The sequence below is a fragment of the Spermophilus citellus genome (assembly GCF_964194105.1).
Source record: "Spermophilus citellus genome assembly, chromosome: 11".
Lineage (NCBI taxonomy): Eukaryota > Metazoa > Chordata > Mammalia > Rodentia > Sciuridae > Spermophilus > Spermophilus citellus.
In genome coordinates this window covers 85742490-85759738 of record NC_138192.1, presented here as the reverse complement: position 1 = coordinate 85759738, position 17249 = coordinate 85742490, and the positions used below count along the sequence as shown (strand labels likewise).

Below are 17249 nucleotides of genomic sequence, written 5' to 3'. Positions count from 1 at the left end.
TTAATGCTGAATGCCCTTAAATATCCACACTCACCTGATATAGAACAACGACTTTGGGTTACTTCCCCCAACTTCACCCCCTTTTAGTATGAAGCAGTTGGGAGACGTTGTCACTCATTTTTCCATAAAAATGGAATGAAATTGACATTGTGGCTCAGTGGCAGAGCATTTGCCTCACACATGTGAGATGCTGGGTTCAATCCTCAGCACCACATAAAAATAAACAAAATAAAGTTACTATGTCCATGTATAACTTAAAAAGTATTAAAAAAAAAGAAAAGAAAGAAATTGACAGTGGGGAAATGTAACAGTGGTCCACTTTATACTCTGAATATACCCCTTGCTGCTCTGCCACTACAACTTATTTTTAAAATAGACCTGTTGCTTTCTCTTCCTCTCTCCCTGCTCCTCCCTAATCTCTCTCCTCCCTAATCTCAGGGGAAACACAGGATTACCCTTCTTCCCCATCCTAAGCAGATTTATCTGTCCCTTGAGTACACATCCATCATAGGAACAACTTAGGGGATGATACCAGAAGATCTCAGAAATGACTATCTGACATATTAACAAGTAAATTACAACTCCAGACAGAAAACACATTACATATAGCTTTGATTCACCTCTTTAAAAGCTCCCTGTTTTTGCTGATGGGCAGAATTGCAGCCTTTAGGACTACAGTCCCTGTGTTTCTCCTTTGCTAGCCAAGAATAAACCTTCTTTTTCCTTATTCTCAAAAAAAAAAAAAAAAAAAAAAAAAAGCCAAGTGCAGTGGTGCTCGCCTATAATCTCAGCAGTTCTGGAGTCTGAGGCAAGAGGATCACGAGTCCAAAGCCAGCCTCAGCACTACACAACTCAGTAAGACCCTGTCTCTTAATAAAAATACAAAATAGGCCTGGGGATGTGGCTCAGTGGAAAGCCCCTGAGTTCAATTCCTGGTCCCCCACCCCCTCCAAAAAAAGAGAGAAATTGTAGGATCAAGGCCTGCACATGGCAAGCAAGTACTATCTAAGTATTAGGACACTTTATTGTTGTTAGTCCCATCAAAACTGAGAATCTCTACTTTGAATATAATGCAAAAATGAAAAGAAAACCATCAGAACACCTATACCAACCAAAACTTAATACTACCATCAAAACACCTACACCAGGAACATACTAAACAATCAACTCATAAATATACAGGAAGCAATTGTAGTAAAATAAGTAAACAAGAAAAAAAAGGGGTATTGGACTTACATTAATAAAAACATGCACAAAACAAAGATCTCAATTCTTTGCCAAGTGCTTTATATGTAGACAAAACCCTGGATTTTCATTTGCTCTTTCAAAAATTATGTATAAATATTGATCTTCTTAAACAACTGGAATGACTTAAACCATAATCATATTCTACATATATATTAAGTAGGTTGGTGCATGCCTATAAAAACCACAGAACTACATACATGAAAAAAAAAACTTAAGAGTTCTACTACATTTTAAGTACAATTCATGGCAAATGTACTTAATTCTTATTCTGTGCAACACAGTTACACTTGAACAAACCACAGAGAAAATTTTCAAATTACTGACCCTCACTGTATAGCCACATAAAAACATAAAATGAATATCTGGACCAAGAGGATATGTACATCACCTGTCTTCTTGAAGTTAAAGGTGTTGATCCAAGTCCTGGGCTAGAAATGTCATCATATATACTTCTAACAGGTGGAGCTCCACTTTTATCCTTATGAGCTGGTAAAACTGGTTGTGGTGGTGACCCACCTAAGATGTACGAAAAACACAGGTGAGAAAGCAAAGGAATTTTTCATCTTTCTAGTAAGATTTTTTAAACTTGTGTTTTTGAAATACTAACAAACTCTTTGTCTCCTAGGACTATTCAAACTTTCATATGCATAATAGTCACCTGGGGATCTTGGTAAAACTCAGACTGATTCAGAAAGTGTAGGGTGGAGTCTGAGGTCATGCAGTTCTAATAAGCTCCCAGGTGATGCCAATGTTGCTGTTCCACAGACCACTTAAATAAAAGGTTTCAGAAAAAGTAGTTAATAGGAATTTTAGTTTTAGAAAACATGTAAATTTTGCTTTGTCTACAAAATGCTTAATATATCAATACAAACTGTGCCCACAGATAGGCATGTAGTCCCAACTACTCAGGAGGCCGAGGTGGGAGAATCACTTGAATTAGAGACCAGCCTGGGCAATATAGTGAGACCCCATTTCAAAAAACAAAATGTGCTCCTATTTGTCACTTAAAAGTCATTCCAGGGCTGGGGATGTGATTCAAGTGGTAGCATGCTCGCCTGGCATGCGTGCGGCCCGGGTTCGATCCTCAGCAGTACATACACACAAAGATGTTGTGTCCGCCGAAAACTAAAAAATAAATATTAAATTCTCTTTCTCCTCTCTCTCTTAAAAAAAAAAAAAAAAAAGTTATTCCATGTATACCTGAATGACTATAATCCCCCAATATGGAATTTAACTACCACAATTAAAGGGGGTCTCATTTATTTTTCTCAAAGTAGAAATATATTTAAGTAGATAATAAAGACATAAAAAAAGGACAAACTTTTTAAACATAAAAATATCTTTAGCAATGCTACAGTGAAGCAGCCCAGGCCCTCTGTAAGACTAATTGATATCTGCGCCTGAACAGTATAGCATAAGCTATGGAATGAGACTGACCAGGGCTTTAACATTCCACTCTGTCCCTAATAAGTGAGCCTCAACCAATTATTCATTACACTTAGCCTCAGTTTCCTGTTTTGGAAAATGGAGATACTTTTTTTAAAAATAGGGATATTGCCGGGCACGGTGGCACACGCCTCTAATCCCAGGAAGCTGAAGCAGGAGGATCATGAGTTCAAAGCTAGTCTCAGCAAAAGTGAGGTGCTAAGCAACTCAGTGAGACCCTGTCTCTAAAAATACAAAATAGGGTGCCCCCAAGTTCAATTCCCAGTACCCCCCCCAAAAAAAATAGGGAGGGAGATACTACTACCCGCTTTAAAGCCAATTCTTAAAAAATAATAAGACAACCTACCCTTTAAAGTTGACTTCTTAAAAATGAGACACCACATCTAAACGTGTGTATTCAATTTAAATAAACTGAATTTAAATGTTAGTATAAGAATAACACATGTCAAAGAAGTTTAATTAGAAAATTTGTAGACATGAATTCTACAAATACTCATAGTGAGTATGTTAACTTTCCATTGCTGTGATAAGAATAACTGAGAAACACAACTTGAGGAAAGATTTATTTTGGATCCTGGTTTCTGAGGTCTCAGTCTGTGATCACTTGGCTGTCTTTATTCTGGATCTCTAGTGAGACAGAACATGATGGTGGGAGGGTGTGGTAGAAAAGAACTGCTCACCTCATGGTGGCCAGGAAGCAGGGAGAGTAAGAGGAAAGATGAAGAAAAGAAAGGGTCTGGGGACAAGTCTCCAAGGGCATGCTCATAAAATGATTAGTATTAGTATACTGCCGGAGTCACAGCACTCATTAGATGGTAGCTACAATAAAATAATACATTTAAAATAAAAAGTCTGTCCAGAAAATAATTAAGAAAATTACTTCAAATATAATTTATGATTCTCCTTGATCAACCCCCAAAAAAGGGTAATTAACCACTTTATAACAATACTTTAAAAGACTATTAAAAAAGGTTTCCATTTAAACAACTATTAAAAGTGTATTAGCTCACAGTTGGGATTCTACCATTTCTATACTAAATTCTCACTACTCATAATTAACACTTCAAAGTTCTCTTTTAAAATATACTAAAGAAACCTTGTAATAAATTTGGGTTCAATTTGGGTTACAATACTTTGTGCTGACAATGCAAATTTTGCATAAAAACAAAACTATACTTAAATGAGAATCTTAACTCACTGTTGTACTTTAGATTTGGAATGTCCCAAAGACTCGTGTGTTAGAAGGTTTGGTCCCCAACACAGTAATATTCAGAGGTGGGGCTTTTGGAAAGTGATTAGACAATGAGGGCTCTAACTTTATCAGTGGACTAATCCCTGATTAATAGCTAACTAGACTATTAGAAGATGGTAGAAAGTGTAGGAGGAAGGACCCAATTGAAGAAAGTGGGTCCTTGGAAGCATACCCTTGGAGGCTTGTCCCCAGACCCTTTCTCTCCCTCTCTGCTTCCCGGCTGCCATCAGATATGCAGTTCTGTTCTACCACACCCTCCCACCATCACGTTCTGTCTCACTGGAGATCCAGAATCAAGGCAGCCAAGTGATCACAGACTGAGACCTCAGAAACCAGGATCCAAAATAAATCTTTCCACAAGTTGTTTTTCTCAGTTATTCTTATCACAGTGATGGAAAGTTAACATACTCATTATGACTATTTGTAGAATTCATGTCTACAAATTTTCTAATTAAACTTCTTTGACATGTGTTATTCTTATATACTAACATGAATTTATTTAAATTGAATTCAGCTGAATATATTTCATCAATTCTAAAAGGTAACACACCCCTTCACATAATTTTAAATATATCTCTTAAACAATGACATCTTAAAATTGTGTCATATTTACTGTTTTTTCTTTCTTAGTGGTAATACAGAACCTTAGATCACATGAAATACAGCACACATATTTTTAATGAGTGGTTCTTGAAATTATAATAGCTTATAATATTTAAACCTCTATTCCAAGAGTCTTAAAATAAGGGAATTGCTTTATATTAGAGATACTGTTTAACCTGTTTAAATCGATAAATGAGTTGATGAGAATGAATGCTGCACCACTGCTCTTTTAAAATACTCGACCATGTTTCGATATACTATAAAACTATTTTAAGCAATTCACCTACCAGCAAGTAATGGTGACCTCATTTCCATTATTCCTACTGAGGGCCCACTAATTGGTCGAGACTGTGGAGTCACTGGAGCTGGCAAATCCCCCATTAAAAATCCAGGTAAGAACTGGGCATTAACTCCTGGCTTTGGAGACGTGGGTGAACCCAGCATCATTGGTTCAGATCCTAATCAAAAAAATAAAAAAAATTAAAGAACTTTGCATTACAATACCTAACAAAACTATGAGAATCAAGCACAAGTTTGAGAATTTAATCAAAATTCTTAAGTATTACAGAGCATAATTGAATTTATTTTCAAAGCTAGTAAAATTTTTAGAAAAATGTAAAATTATCTTGTGTTCAACATATTAATCTTTGACAGATGTTTCTGTTTACATTAATTCACTGTCTTAAAATCAACACTTATTTATAAGTTAATATATTATCTTAAAAAAATCCCTATATGAACAGAATAACTTCAATTTCTGGGTCAGTTTCTACCATTCAACAACTGAAAACAAGCAGAGTATACTACATTTTTACACTAAGTCTTGGTAAATCATAAACAATGGATTCAGCTTTTTTCTTTTTCCCCTCACACAAAAATAGTGAATCATGTAATAAAAGTATAATCCTGCACACATAAAAACACTAATACAATAACAGTGATAACTGGCATCCTACTGAATTTCACCATAATCATCACTGCCATGTTAATAGATATTCACAAGCATTCCATGCATACTACTCTTGCATTAAAGACACTTTTTATTATTTATTTTCTAAGACAGGCTGTCACTAAGTTGCTTAGGGCCTTGCTAAGTTGCTGAGGTTAGACTTGAACTTGTGACCCTCCTCAATCTTTGGAGTCAGTGGCCACCATGGCCAGCCAAAGATGGTTTAGTAATAAGTAATTTTTAAGAAAAATTTTAAAAAGCTTCACATAATGGTCACACTCCACTTTTTTGCAAAAAACTTTGGCATAAAACCTGTGATGATTATACAGTGAAATATGGCAACTCAGAAATATATTGAAAAGAGTTGTAAATTTTCATTTTTGGATCATTTTTTAAATCATTAAAGTTAGGACCACTATAATCAATAAAATTTTCCCTAATATAAAACCAATTTAAAGAAAGAACTAATATCTCACAATCATCAATTCAAAATTAATTGTCCCAATTTACAGTATACATATTAATTAACTTATCGATTAATGTATAAATGAAGAACTTACAATTTATATTTTTGAAAAGAAAACTTTCAACTAGGTAACAAGCCTATGATTCACAGCACTCAGAAAAGTCAAATGTTTAATATCTTCCTTATATGGCTTTTATTAACTTTTACTGAACTTCTAAAGAGCCTCAAAAATTTGTTTCTTGTTACCCAAAACCTGTCAATTATTTATTCTTCCTCTTATTTCTCATTATAATAGATATAAGTATTAATGATACAAGTGCAGAAAGAAGAAAACAGCAAAGTAATTCAAGAAAAGGATAAACACTGAAATAAGGTATGAAGAAATATAATTACATTGTAATTACTCTGTAGTGCAATTATTATGTGGTATACTACATACTTCCAAAGAAAATACATTAAGCTCAAGCAAAAAGTCTAAACAAAAGGTATTCTGAACATGTTTAGAAAGCCAAAACAAAATACAAAGTTTTTAGTAACACCACAGCCTACCTTCACCCATCCCCCAAAGGAAAAAAATTATAGCAAGTGTATAAATTAGATCAAGAAAAATTCTGATATATGTAAATATGTACTGATACAGTAGAAAGCACCAGAGCGAAGAGGACACAACAGGCTCTTAATCTGGACTCTGTCACTAATCATCCCTCAGGGCTACATTTCACTTAAAGAGAGAACCTTAACCACTGAAACCTGTATGTCTTAAATTTCATTTTAAAGTCTGTGCTCCTAAATATTAAGTACTGCAATTAACACAATTTGTTCAAGTAAACTTTTGGTTTAATACACTAGTACTGAGAATGTTATAACAATAGATACTTCGAATATCTGCAAAATGTGGACTTTGAACAATTAATATCAGGTAATATCAGATTTCTGGCTAGGCAATGAACAAGAATAGATTTATTCACATTTCTAAGCCCAACAAATATACACTCCAGAATGTCTTTGTGGAGGACTGGAGATGTAGCTCAACGGTGGAGTATTAATCTAGCAAGCTCAAGGTCTAGATTCATTTCCCAACACCAGAAATCACAAAAACACTCTTTGTTGAACACCTTGAGCTGAAAATAAAATTTCTGCAAAGATATACAAAAAACAAACACCTAAACCAACGTCTGAACACAAGTTTTAATGTAGCAGAGTATCTGCATTATTGACATTATGCATTGTTTATGACACTCTAAAACAGTTCAAGTTACTCTATTCTTAGAAGGAACTTATATTACACAAGACGTGGGAAGCCTCCCATGACCTTCAAATCTACAAAAGAAAAAAAATAACTCTACATAATATGTATCATGTCTGCTTTCTCTCTTCTCCTTTTTCAAACTCAAAAAGCTATAATCTAATATTAAGGTAAGTTTATATTATAGTAGAAAGGTTCCCCCGCCCTTCTAAAATTTTCCACGGTTGTCACAACTCGCAAAACTCAAGAGGGAAAAAAAGGAATCAACATATTAACTGGATAAATTTTTTCAAAGATGACATTTTAACAAGGCTTCACAATAAAAAAATGGAAATGAATCTTTAAAAATCATATCATGATTTATTAATTAGAGGAAAAAACCTGAAACAGCCACTTTCCCAAGGTAAAGGCGGGAAAAAAACCTTAGGAACTCCTAGCTATGAGGCCAACTTAATGATTACCACCACCTGGATGATTTTATTTCACACGATTCACGTTTCCATTAATAACGGATTCCTTTTGCAAAGCCCGAGAGAGGGAAATACTCAAAACAGAACTCCAAGCGACAAACTAGCAGTAGACCTTAACCGCACACTCAGGGACAACGCCCACCCACGTGTACGCTACTCAGTCCCTTCCCCAGGACGCTTCCGGGAATCCCGGAAACCCGAAATCCAGCCGTCAATCTCCAGCGCTGGTGGAAGTGAGTCTCAGGTACTGGCCAGTCTGACGCAGCCGGTGTACGGAGGCAAAACTCACAGTTTAGTCACAGCTATTTCCTCACCCTCCTGGTAACTCCTGCTTTCCAGTGGTTCACGGGGGCGACGCCTTGAATAGGGTACCGACTAGGAACTTGGGGAGACCTAGAGGCTGCTCCTTCGCAATTGAAACCAGCATACCAGACTGTAGATTACTGCTGTCCAGTGTTGCCCGCTTCCAAACCTACAGCATGGATGGCGCTGCCAGCAAAGAAAAGCAGTTTTTCACTCACCCAGAGTGGGCGCCTGGGGTTCCACAGCAAAGGCTGCCATCGCGACCGCGGCAATTACTCGAATCCCGGGACCTTCCCAATTTTCAAAAAAGGCGGAAACCCTCCCCGCCTCCTGGAGCGCGCTACCTTATGGGTTTGCGTAACTTCCGGACATGCGCTATACGGATGTCGTGTGCATTGCAGCCATTTTGGAATAGGGTAACTTTTGCTAGTTCTGGGAGTCTGCATGAAAAGGATTTCATTGGGAAGGTGGTGAAGCAGCGTGGGACCTGGGAATCTGGGAATGATTTTTGTCCAACTGGGAGCCTCCTGGCTTTCTACTGCGCGACGCTTATAGGAGTACAGATTCCTTTATTTAATTTTCATAATTAATGCGAGTTTCCCCAACGCTCTGTCATCTGTCAGATTTTCTCAGTAACACCTGGAAAAGTAAACTTGATGAGACGGGGTCAATTTCTACGCTGAATGCAAGAAGCTCCTTTCTTGAAACGAATTTTATATCATCTCTGTATTGATTATTTTAAACTGTGTTCATGTAGGCACAATTATACATTAAAGCCTAACTCGAGTACTGTGTTTCATTGCATAAGAATACATACAAGAGAACAGTTGCCAGGCCCGGTGGCGCACACCTCTAATCCCAGCGGCTCTGAAGGCTGAGATTGTGGAGGATTGCTAGTTCAAAACCAGCCCCAGCAACAGTGAGGCGCTAAGCAGCTCGGTGACACCTTGTCTCTAAATAAAATACGAATAGGGTTGAGGCTCAGTGGTGAGTGCCTCTGAATTTAATCCTTGGTAAACCGCCCCCCAACAACAACAACAACAAAAAAGCTGACAAACACATACATAAATATTAAGTAATGGATAATTTAAAAAAACACTTGGGAACACACCACATGGCGGAATCTTGTCACACTCCTCCCATCACTCTGCTGCTTTTGTTTCGGCATATTCACGTATTGATATCGCACACACACATCCTAGTGTGTGTGTAAAAGTATATTGTTTAGTTTTGCATTTTATAAACTCCATAAGAGTAATGTGCTGCATGTTATGTAATCTGGGATGCTGTCTGATCCCCATAAAGCTCATTAGCCTCAAATAGCCACCCATCTTTTTCTATCTCCTTTGAGGCCTTCTAAAACCCAAATCCAGAATTTTGTCATTGGAGTAAAGCAATAGCAATTTCAGGGTTCAAATTTCAAAAAGAACTTGCAGGTTGAACTGACTCATTTTAATGAGTGTATGGATTGAATTATAGCCCCCAAAGAAGTTACATTCAACTGGGCACAGGGGCACATGACTATAAGCCTCACAACTCAGGATGCTGAAGCAAGATGACTACATATTTGAGGTCAGTCTCATCAACTTCGTGAGATCCTGTCTCAAAATAAAAAATAAAAAGGACTGGGGATGCAGCTCAGTGGTAAAGCTGCTGGGTTCAATCCCCCAGTGTACCCCCTAAAAAATTAAAATGGAAACTTATGTTCAAGTCCTAACTGTGAATGTGAGCTGTTTTAGAAATGGTTATTTGCAGACATAATTAAATTCAGATAAGGTCTTACTAGATTACCACTAACTTGGTTACCTGAAATAACCAAGATTTATCTTTTCATACTTTGAAGGACAGAAATTCAAAATGAGTTTTTTATAGCTAATATCAAGGGATCAACAGAACTAGCTTATTCTGGAGACACAAGGGAGAATCTGTTTCCTTGCTTTTACTAGATTCTGAACGCTGCCTGTATCCTTAGGCTTCTGTCATCTTCCTACCTAGGAAGTGGCATACCATCTTTTGTCTCTCTGACACTGCTTCCCCCAACTTTATTATTAAATCTCCCTCTCCCTCCTTCTATAAGGATATAAGCATGTGCTCACCACATAATCCAGGATAATCCCATATCAGTATCCATCCAAGGTGAATAAAATAATAATCTCATCTGCAAAGCACTTTTTGCTACATAAAACAGTGTTCACAGGTTCCAGAGTTTAAAATGTGAACATATTTGGGGACCATTGTTAAGCCCATAAAACACAGCAGTACATTTTTAGAATTAAAATGCCAAGAAAGATTCCTCAATGAAAGAATTTCTATAAAAATTATGAACTTCGGGCTGGGGATGTGGCTCAAGCCGTAACACGCAGGGCACTGGGTTCCATACTCAGCACCACATAAAAATAAAATAAAGATGTTGTGTCCACCGAAAACTGAACAATAAATATTAAAAAATTCTCTCTCGCTTGCTCTCTCTCTCTCTCTCTCCTCTTCTCTATCTCTCTTTCTCTCTCTAAAAAAATATGAACTTGGCAAAGAAAAGAACTCTATAGATGTTTAAAAGAATGATACATGTGATATGTAATTGGGAGTGTATATTGACCTAGAAAGAGCTGTATGAACTATATGAAGAAGTAATTTGAAAAAATATATGTATGTGGCATTTCATTTTTATTTAATAAAAAGATATATTTGGGTATAGATGCAAGATGAGGGAAAACAGAGAAAGATGAAAAAGAGGGAGAGAGATTGATTTACAGAAAAAGTTGGAAAAGACTTGTCCAAACTATTAACAAGAGACAGTGGGAAAGAGGTTTGTAAATTCAAGAATTTAAAAGAAGGGTGTTTGACATATTTTACATAACTTTTGTGGTTAATTATGGATGTTATTTACTATTTTCAGTATTTTTCAAATTAAGAATGTTTTTCCTCTACAAAATATTTTCCCTTTCTTCTAATGTATTTCAATCTTAACCCTTTCCACTGGCTCTTTTTTATCAAGCTGTGAGGTCCAGTTTGCCCTGTCTTTAAAACTTCCCTATATTTTGTTCCTCCATCTAGCTAACATGTGCTAATTTCTATCAATTTGTTTCAATATCTCAGAAGAGTTCACAGATAGATCTTATCAGATGATGTTTCCCTATTTTCACTTTATCATTGTTTTTAGTGATGACTTTCTACTCCTTCCCTCACTTTTCAATAACTGATCCTATTTCTTTCTAACCTGAAAATCTTATTTTTAGTCAAGCCCTTGTCATCTCTTTCCTTCTTCAACTCTTAATCATATCCCTTGAAGTCTTTATCAATCGTCATATCTATACAATTAACTTCCAATACTGCACCAACCTTTAAAGCAAAATGCCACTTCTCCAGATACTTGTTGTAAAACCTATCAGTATATCAGACCTCAAAACAATCTCATTTTACCCTTAAAACCAGCACCTATTCCAGTTGTCACTTTTTCTCCTTAGAAACTCCAAATTAAATCATAGTATTTTTGACAGAGAGCAGAACTGAGAGTCAAATGCATCTGAATTCAAAACTTGGATTTTAATCCCTAGATAAAACTTTTTATAAAACAGAAACCATACATTATGCTTGGCACAGTGCCTCATCTGCTTTGCTTTTACTGTTGTCCACTTTTCCTTTTGTCAGGTCTTGAGATACAAAGTCCTATTCTTTCTGCCTCCTCAATTTTTAGACAATTACAGCCAACACTTCACAGTTCCCTGCTTTCAATATCTTCCACTGAGCCTAACACACCGTTAATCAAAACTTCCTTGTTTGTTAACCTGGATGTTCAAAAACCCTCATTGGGTGCTGGGAGTATAGCTCAGTGGTATAACACATGCTTAGCATGTGTGAGGTCTTGGGTTCAAGCCCCAGCACCAACAAAAAAATAACAATAAAAACCCTAACTTTATCTATTCATTCAGATAAATGAATAGATAAAGTTAGGGTTTATCTAGGGTTTAAGGCATCTTCACATTGGATACCTTGCTCTGCCTAACACCCCTTCATTTCCCTCCATTCTATAAAGTCCTGTTTTTCCTTCAAATACAAGTTCAAGTGCATCCTTGCCATGAAACTTGACCCAGTAATTTCATCCCCCATTTTCTTGAGAGGGGAGACTGTTACTCTTTTTTTTTTTTTTTTGTATTTTCATCATTTTTCAGTAAATACGTGTGGGGGGAAATGAATGAATAAACTCAGAAAAGCTCTAAATATTAAAGGATAATTCTCTGACATCACTTACTTGGTACAATTTGTTATGTTTGCAGTCTTTTAAATTGTAACTCTGCATTAATTCTTTCTATTAAAATGCTTATTATAACAAATTAAGACCTCTTAATACTTCTTTTATTGCTTTTTTGCATAATGAGATTTTAATTTTGTATTTTTTTGTTTTTAATTTACTTTAATGACAATCTGAAAGAAGTTGAGAATTGTTGGGGGGATTGTTTGTTGGCTTTTGTTTGTTTTTTTTTTTTTTTTGGTACTGGGGATTAAAGCAATGGGCACTTTACTGCTAAGCTACATCACCAATCCTTATTTTTTTATTTTGAGAGAGGGTCTTGCAAAGTGGTGCGGGCTGGCCGCCAACTTGCAATTCTCCAGCCTGAATCTCCTGAGTTGCTGGATTACAGGTGTGAGCCACCTCAGCCAGTTTATGATTTTTAAAAATTTGAATTATCCTGAATGAGAAACACATTTTTTTGTACTTTTTGTTAAGCTACAATCCTTAAAAATATTTTCATGTTCACCACGAATATTATCTTAATTATAATACTTCACTTTTGTCCTTTCTATTCTGGTCACAAGCCTAATATCACCTAAAGTGGAACCTATCCCATTTCTAGTCTGGATTAGTAATTCCCTGAATTCCCTCCCCAGGGCTTAAGATTCCATAGAGTGCTATTTTTGTAGACTATTGATTTTCAACTGTAGATAGGGAAGCACTTCTTCAAAAATATAGTGCAGATGCTTACAAAATACAATAGAATTCCTCTAGTTAAAAAAAAAACAAGGAGAGAAATGAATTACAGTAGATGGGGTAGAGAGAGAAGATGGGAGGGGAGGGGAGGGGGGGATAGTAGAGGATAGGAAAGGTAGCAGAATACAACAGTTACTAATAGGGCATTATGTAAAAATGTGGATGTGTAACCGATGTGATTCTGCAATCTGTATTTGGGGTAAAATTGGGAGTTCATAACCAACTTGAATCTAATGTATGAAATATGATATGTCAAGAGCTTTGTAATGTTTTGAACAACCAATAAAAAAAGGAAAAAAAAATCAATAGCACATTAAAAGGAATATGCATCACAAAAAAAAAAAAAATAGGAAGTGTACAAACCCCACCAACTCAGGATTCATGCCTCCTAACCTGTCTTCTGATCAACACGTATTAAGGTAACCCCTGACTTTTAGATGTAGAACCTAAAGCTATAAAGAGCTCAACCTGAAAATTAATTCTGAGCTACATATATTTCAACTTTCTCCTAAACTCAAATTTTGAAAAAGTAAAATGTAATATTTCAAAATTTATTTTCAATAACTTTGATATATTCACACCAAACTGCTTGTGTATCACTCGTATATCCTGAATATTCATAAACCTATTTATAAATGTCTATTAATATGCAGTTTTTGTATATAAATATAAAATGAACTTGCTGCTCTTAAACACTCAGTCTATTCCATAAAAAGCAAAGAAAGCTTTAAAATTGAAATGAAGAATAATGATATGCACCTTTAGTAAGACTTTTGAGAAAAGATGGAGTTTGTCGACTTCAGAAAGAGAGCAAGGGGAGGGAGCATTTTATCGCTCATGCTGTCATCATCTCTGCCTTTGGCAGATGGCATCACATGGAGTGTTATTCACCTACACTGTGATGTCACACAAAGCACACATAGGAATCATGACTTCATAGGACATTGGTCCAAGGGCAAATGATTTTAAGGTACAGGGATCATCTCTAGAAAAATGCAAATCCATTAGCTATTATTTGCATTATCTGACTACGCCAAACAATAACTAAAGACATGTCTTCAAATTTTTTTTTTAAATTTTAATATTTATTATTTTTTAGTTCTCAGCGGACACAACATCTTTGTTGGTATGTGGTGCTGAGGATCGAACCCGGGCCGCACGCATGCCAGGCGAGCGCGCTACCGCTTGAGCCACATCCCCAGCCCTTCAAAATTTTTTAAACAAATGATTACAAGTGAATATTTCTGAGGTTTTTCTCATAATTTCATTATAGTAAACAACTGGCAGAAAAGAGGCAAACATCAAAAGAAACATGTTTAACTGATTCACCTGTTGTCTTTAAGTTAATTAAGAATTGATCCTTACGCCTTTGGGAAGTGAAAGAATAACTTCAAAACTTTCAATTGTAATTTTATTTCCCAGTGTTTTATTTGAACTATCAGATTGGTTAAATAAGATATTTGAAAACCTTTAAGTGTAGAGCAGGCAAAATGGATACCTTTGTGGAAGAAATGGGATGAACTTTGGAAAGAGTTAATGTCTGGGATTTTCCTTGAAATCATTGCTGAGTAGGGAAGTTAGAAGGGGAGAAGGGAGATGATGGCTCAGCGTGTACATTAATCAAGAAAAGCCATGAGTTAATCAACATCACAGGTAATTATGCTATTCTCTACAATTTTGAATATCTTTGACATCTAGTCTAAATAATATTTTCAAAGCAACAGTAATCCTAAATTCTAGGCTGTTCAAAAGTGGTATATTCTGTCCCAACTTATGTGAAAACTAAGGGTGAAAAATTAACTTTAAAAATTATTCGGCTGGGTGTGGCTTAGTGATAGAGTGCTTGTCTAGCATGTGTGAGGCACTGGGTTCAATTCTCAGCACCACATATAAATAAATGAATACAATAAAGTCCAGCAACGACTAATATACATATATATATATATATATATATATATATATATATATATATATATATATTTTTTGTTTTGTTTTGTTTTTGTTTTAAATGACTCGATGCAGGGTGTGGCCGCAGCACGGAAAGATCAGTTCAAAGCCAGCCTCAGCAAAGCGAGGCACTAAGCAACTCAGTGACACCCTGTCTCTAAATAAAATACAATATAGGGCTGGAATGTGGTTCAGTGGCCAAGTGCCCCTGAGTTCAATCCTGGGTACTCACTACCTGCTGCCATCAAAAAAAAAAAAAAAAAAAAAAAACTCTTCACAATTGTGGTCATTTAGAGAACCAGTAATCTTGACTTCAAATACTTAATAGTTATGTACGTGACATTAATAACTCTAATGTTATTGTTTCATTTGAATTATGGGAATAATAGTACCAACATTATAAAGAACACGCTTATGTATCTGTACACAGTGATAATATTATATTCTATTTATTACTGAATTTTAGGCTAATTTCAGCCTATTGCATAGCATTTAATAAACTGATTTGACTTATTTCCCCATTATCTATCAAATGATCTTCAAAAATGACTTCCAATGGAGGATTTCTGTCCTCAGCTAACTTAACTCTGCAGTAACATTAGTTCTTGTGGAATACTCTCTGTGATGTACTGCATGTTCAGCCCTCACTGCCATGCTCCTTCCCTGCACTCTGTGTCTATGTAACCTCTGATATTTGAGCAATCCTAGAACAACTCCACTTCCACTGTAATTCTTTTTTTAGTTGTAGATGGACACAATACATTTATTTGTTTGTTTGTTTGTTTATTTAAAAATAAAGTGCCTCACACATGTTGGCAAGCACTCTACCACTGAAACACAACCCAGCCCTGTAGTTCTAATTTTACATTATTACATTTCATCTATTCCTAAACCCACATGCTATCTTTTAGAAATTACTCAAAATTTCTATTCCACATGTAATATCAATTATTCTCTTCCTGTGCTCTTGAAGATTTTTATATGTGTTAAATGTGTACCCCAATACAAAATTCTAAAAATTTGAAATTCCTCAAATATAAATTTTCTGGGGTTGGGGTTTTAGCTCAGTGGTAGAGCACCTGCCTTGCATGTGTGAGGCACTGGGTTCAATCCTCAGCACCACATAAAAATAAATATATTGTGTTCATCTACAACTAAGAAAGATATTTTTTAAAAAATTAAATTTTCTAAGTGCTGACATGATGCCATAAGTGGAAAATTCTATACCCAACCCCATGTGACATGTCATAACCAAATTCAGGAACACTAAAAAATACTGTATAAAATTGTATTCAGGCTTATGTGTATATGAAACAAAGGAATTTTATGTTTAGACTCGGTCTCATCCCCAAGATATCTCATTACATTTATCCAAATCCAAAAATCTGAGGGAAAAATCCCTCTTTCTTTTTCAACAAGCAATTTTTGAATACCTACTCAGGATACAATTTTGAATACCTACTCAGGATAAAATTTTTAATGACTGCTATACACAACTAACAACGTAGTAAAATTCTTGGAGAGTCTAAGCTTTAATGGGGAAAAAAAACAGAAAAATGAAGCATATAGGATACTAGGCAGCAAATAAAACAAGAAAAGGGGATAAAAGTGTTAGAAATGGGTAACTTGAAATAAGATTGCAGGGAAACTTTAACTAAGCTTAGATACTATTTGAACAAAGATGTGATTTCACTGGGGAAATATGTGCTCCAAGCAGAGGGAACAGCCGTGATGAAATGGGGGTGGTCTTGATTATATGTTTTCAAATAACAGCAAAGAGGCCAATGTGATTGAAGCAGAGAGAATGAGGGAAAACGCAGTCCACAATGAAGTCAAAGAGGTAATGGTGTGTGAATGTGGAGGTGGGTGCCAGATTATGTTCAGATAGTCAACTGTTAGATATTCATTAGTTTATTCTGATAGTAATATCTTCTTTTGACTTAAATGGCTTAGAAGCTCTAGTGAATTTTAATTGCAAATTTATCCACAGTTATACCACCTATAAGACCTTACTTTATTTTTCATTTATTAAAGTAGATGGAAAAACGAATCTCCATACATCTAAAGTAACTTTTACTCTACAATATATACTTTGTATTTTGCCAACATTTGTGTGTGTGTGTGTGTGTGTGTGTGTATGTGTGTGTGTAGTACTGTGGTTGAACCCAGACCTTGCACATATGAAGCAAGAGTTCTACAACTGACCTATATACTACAGCCTTTTTTTTTTTCTAGACAAGGTCTCACAAAGTTGCCTAGTATAGCCTCAAATTTGGATCCTTCTTCCTCTCAAATAGCTGGTATTACAGGTGTGTGCCACTATGTTTAGCTT

At 35.7% G+C, this 17249-nt stretch overlaps 1 protein-coding gene across 3 annotated transcripts in view; it reads right to left on the bottom strand.

The window, feature by feature from the left end:
- Positions 1 to 8333, bottom strand: part of NUP35 (nucleoporin 35) — a 60467-nt gene extending 52134 nt beyond the window's left edge. The window contains exons 1-3 of one of the 3 annotated variants that reach the window (XM_081261852.1): positions 8202 to 8333; positions 4837 to 5007; positions 1637 to 1764 (exon numbers count right to left, since the gene is read on the bottom strand). In XM_081261852.1, the coding sequence (XP_081117978.1) occupies positions 1637 to 1764; positions 4837 to 5007; positions 8202 to 8241 (339 nt within the window). In that variant the 5' untranslated portion in view covers positions 8242 to 8333. Of the gene's footprint in view, positions 1 to 1636; positions 1765 to 4836; positions 5008 to 7674; positions 7805 to 8201 lie in introns of those variants that run through there. The other 2 variants (XM_081261853.1, XM_081261854.1) reach the window with 2 other exon arrangements.
- Positions 8334 to 17249: the final 8916 nt, after the last annotated feature.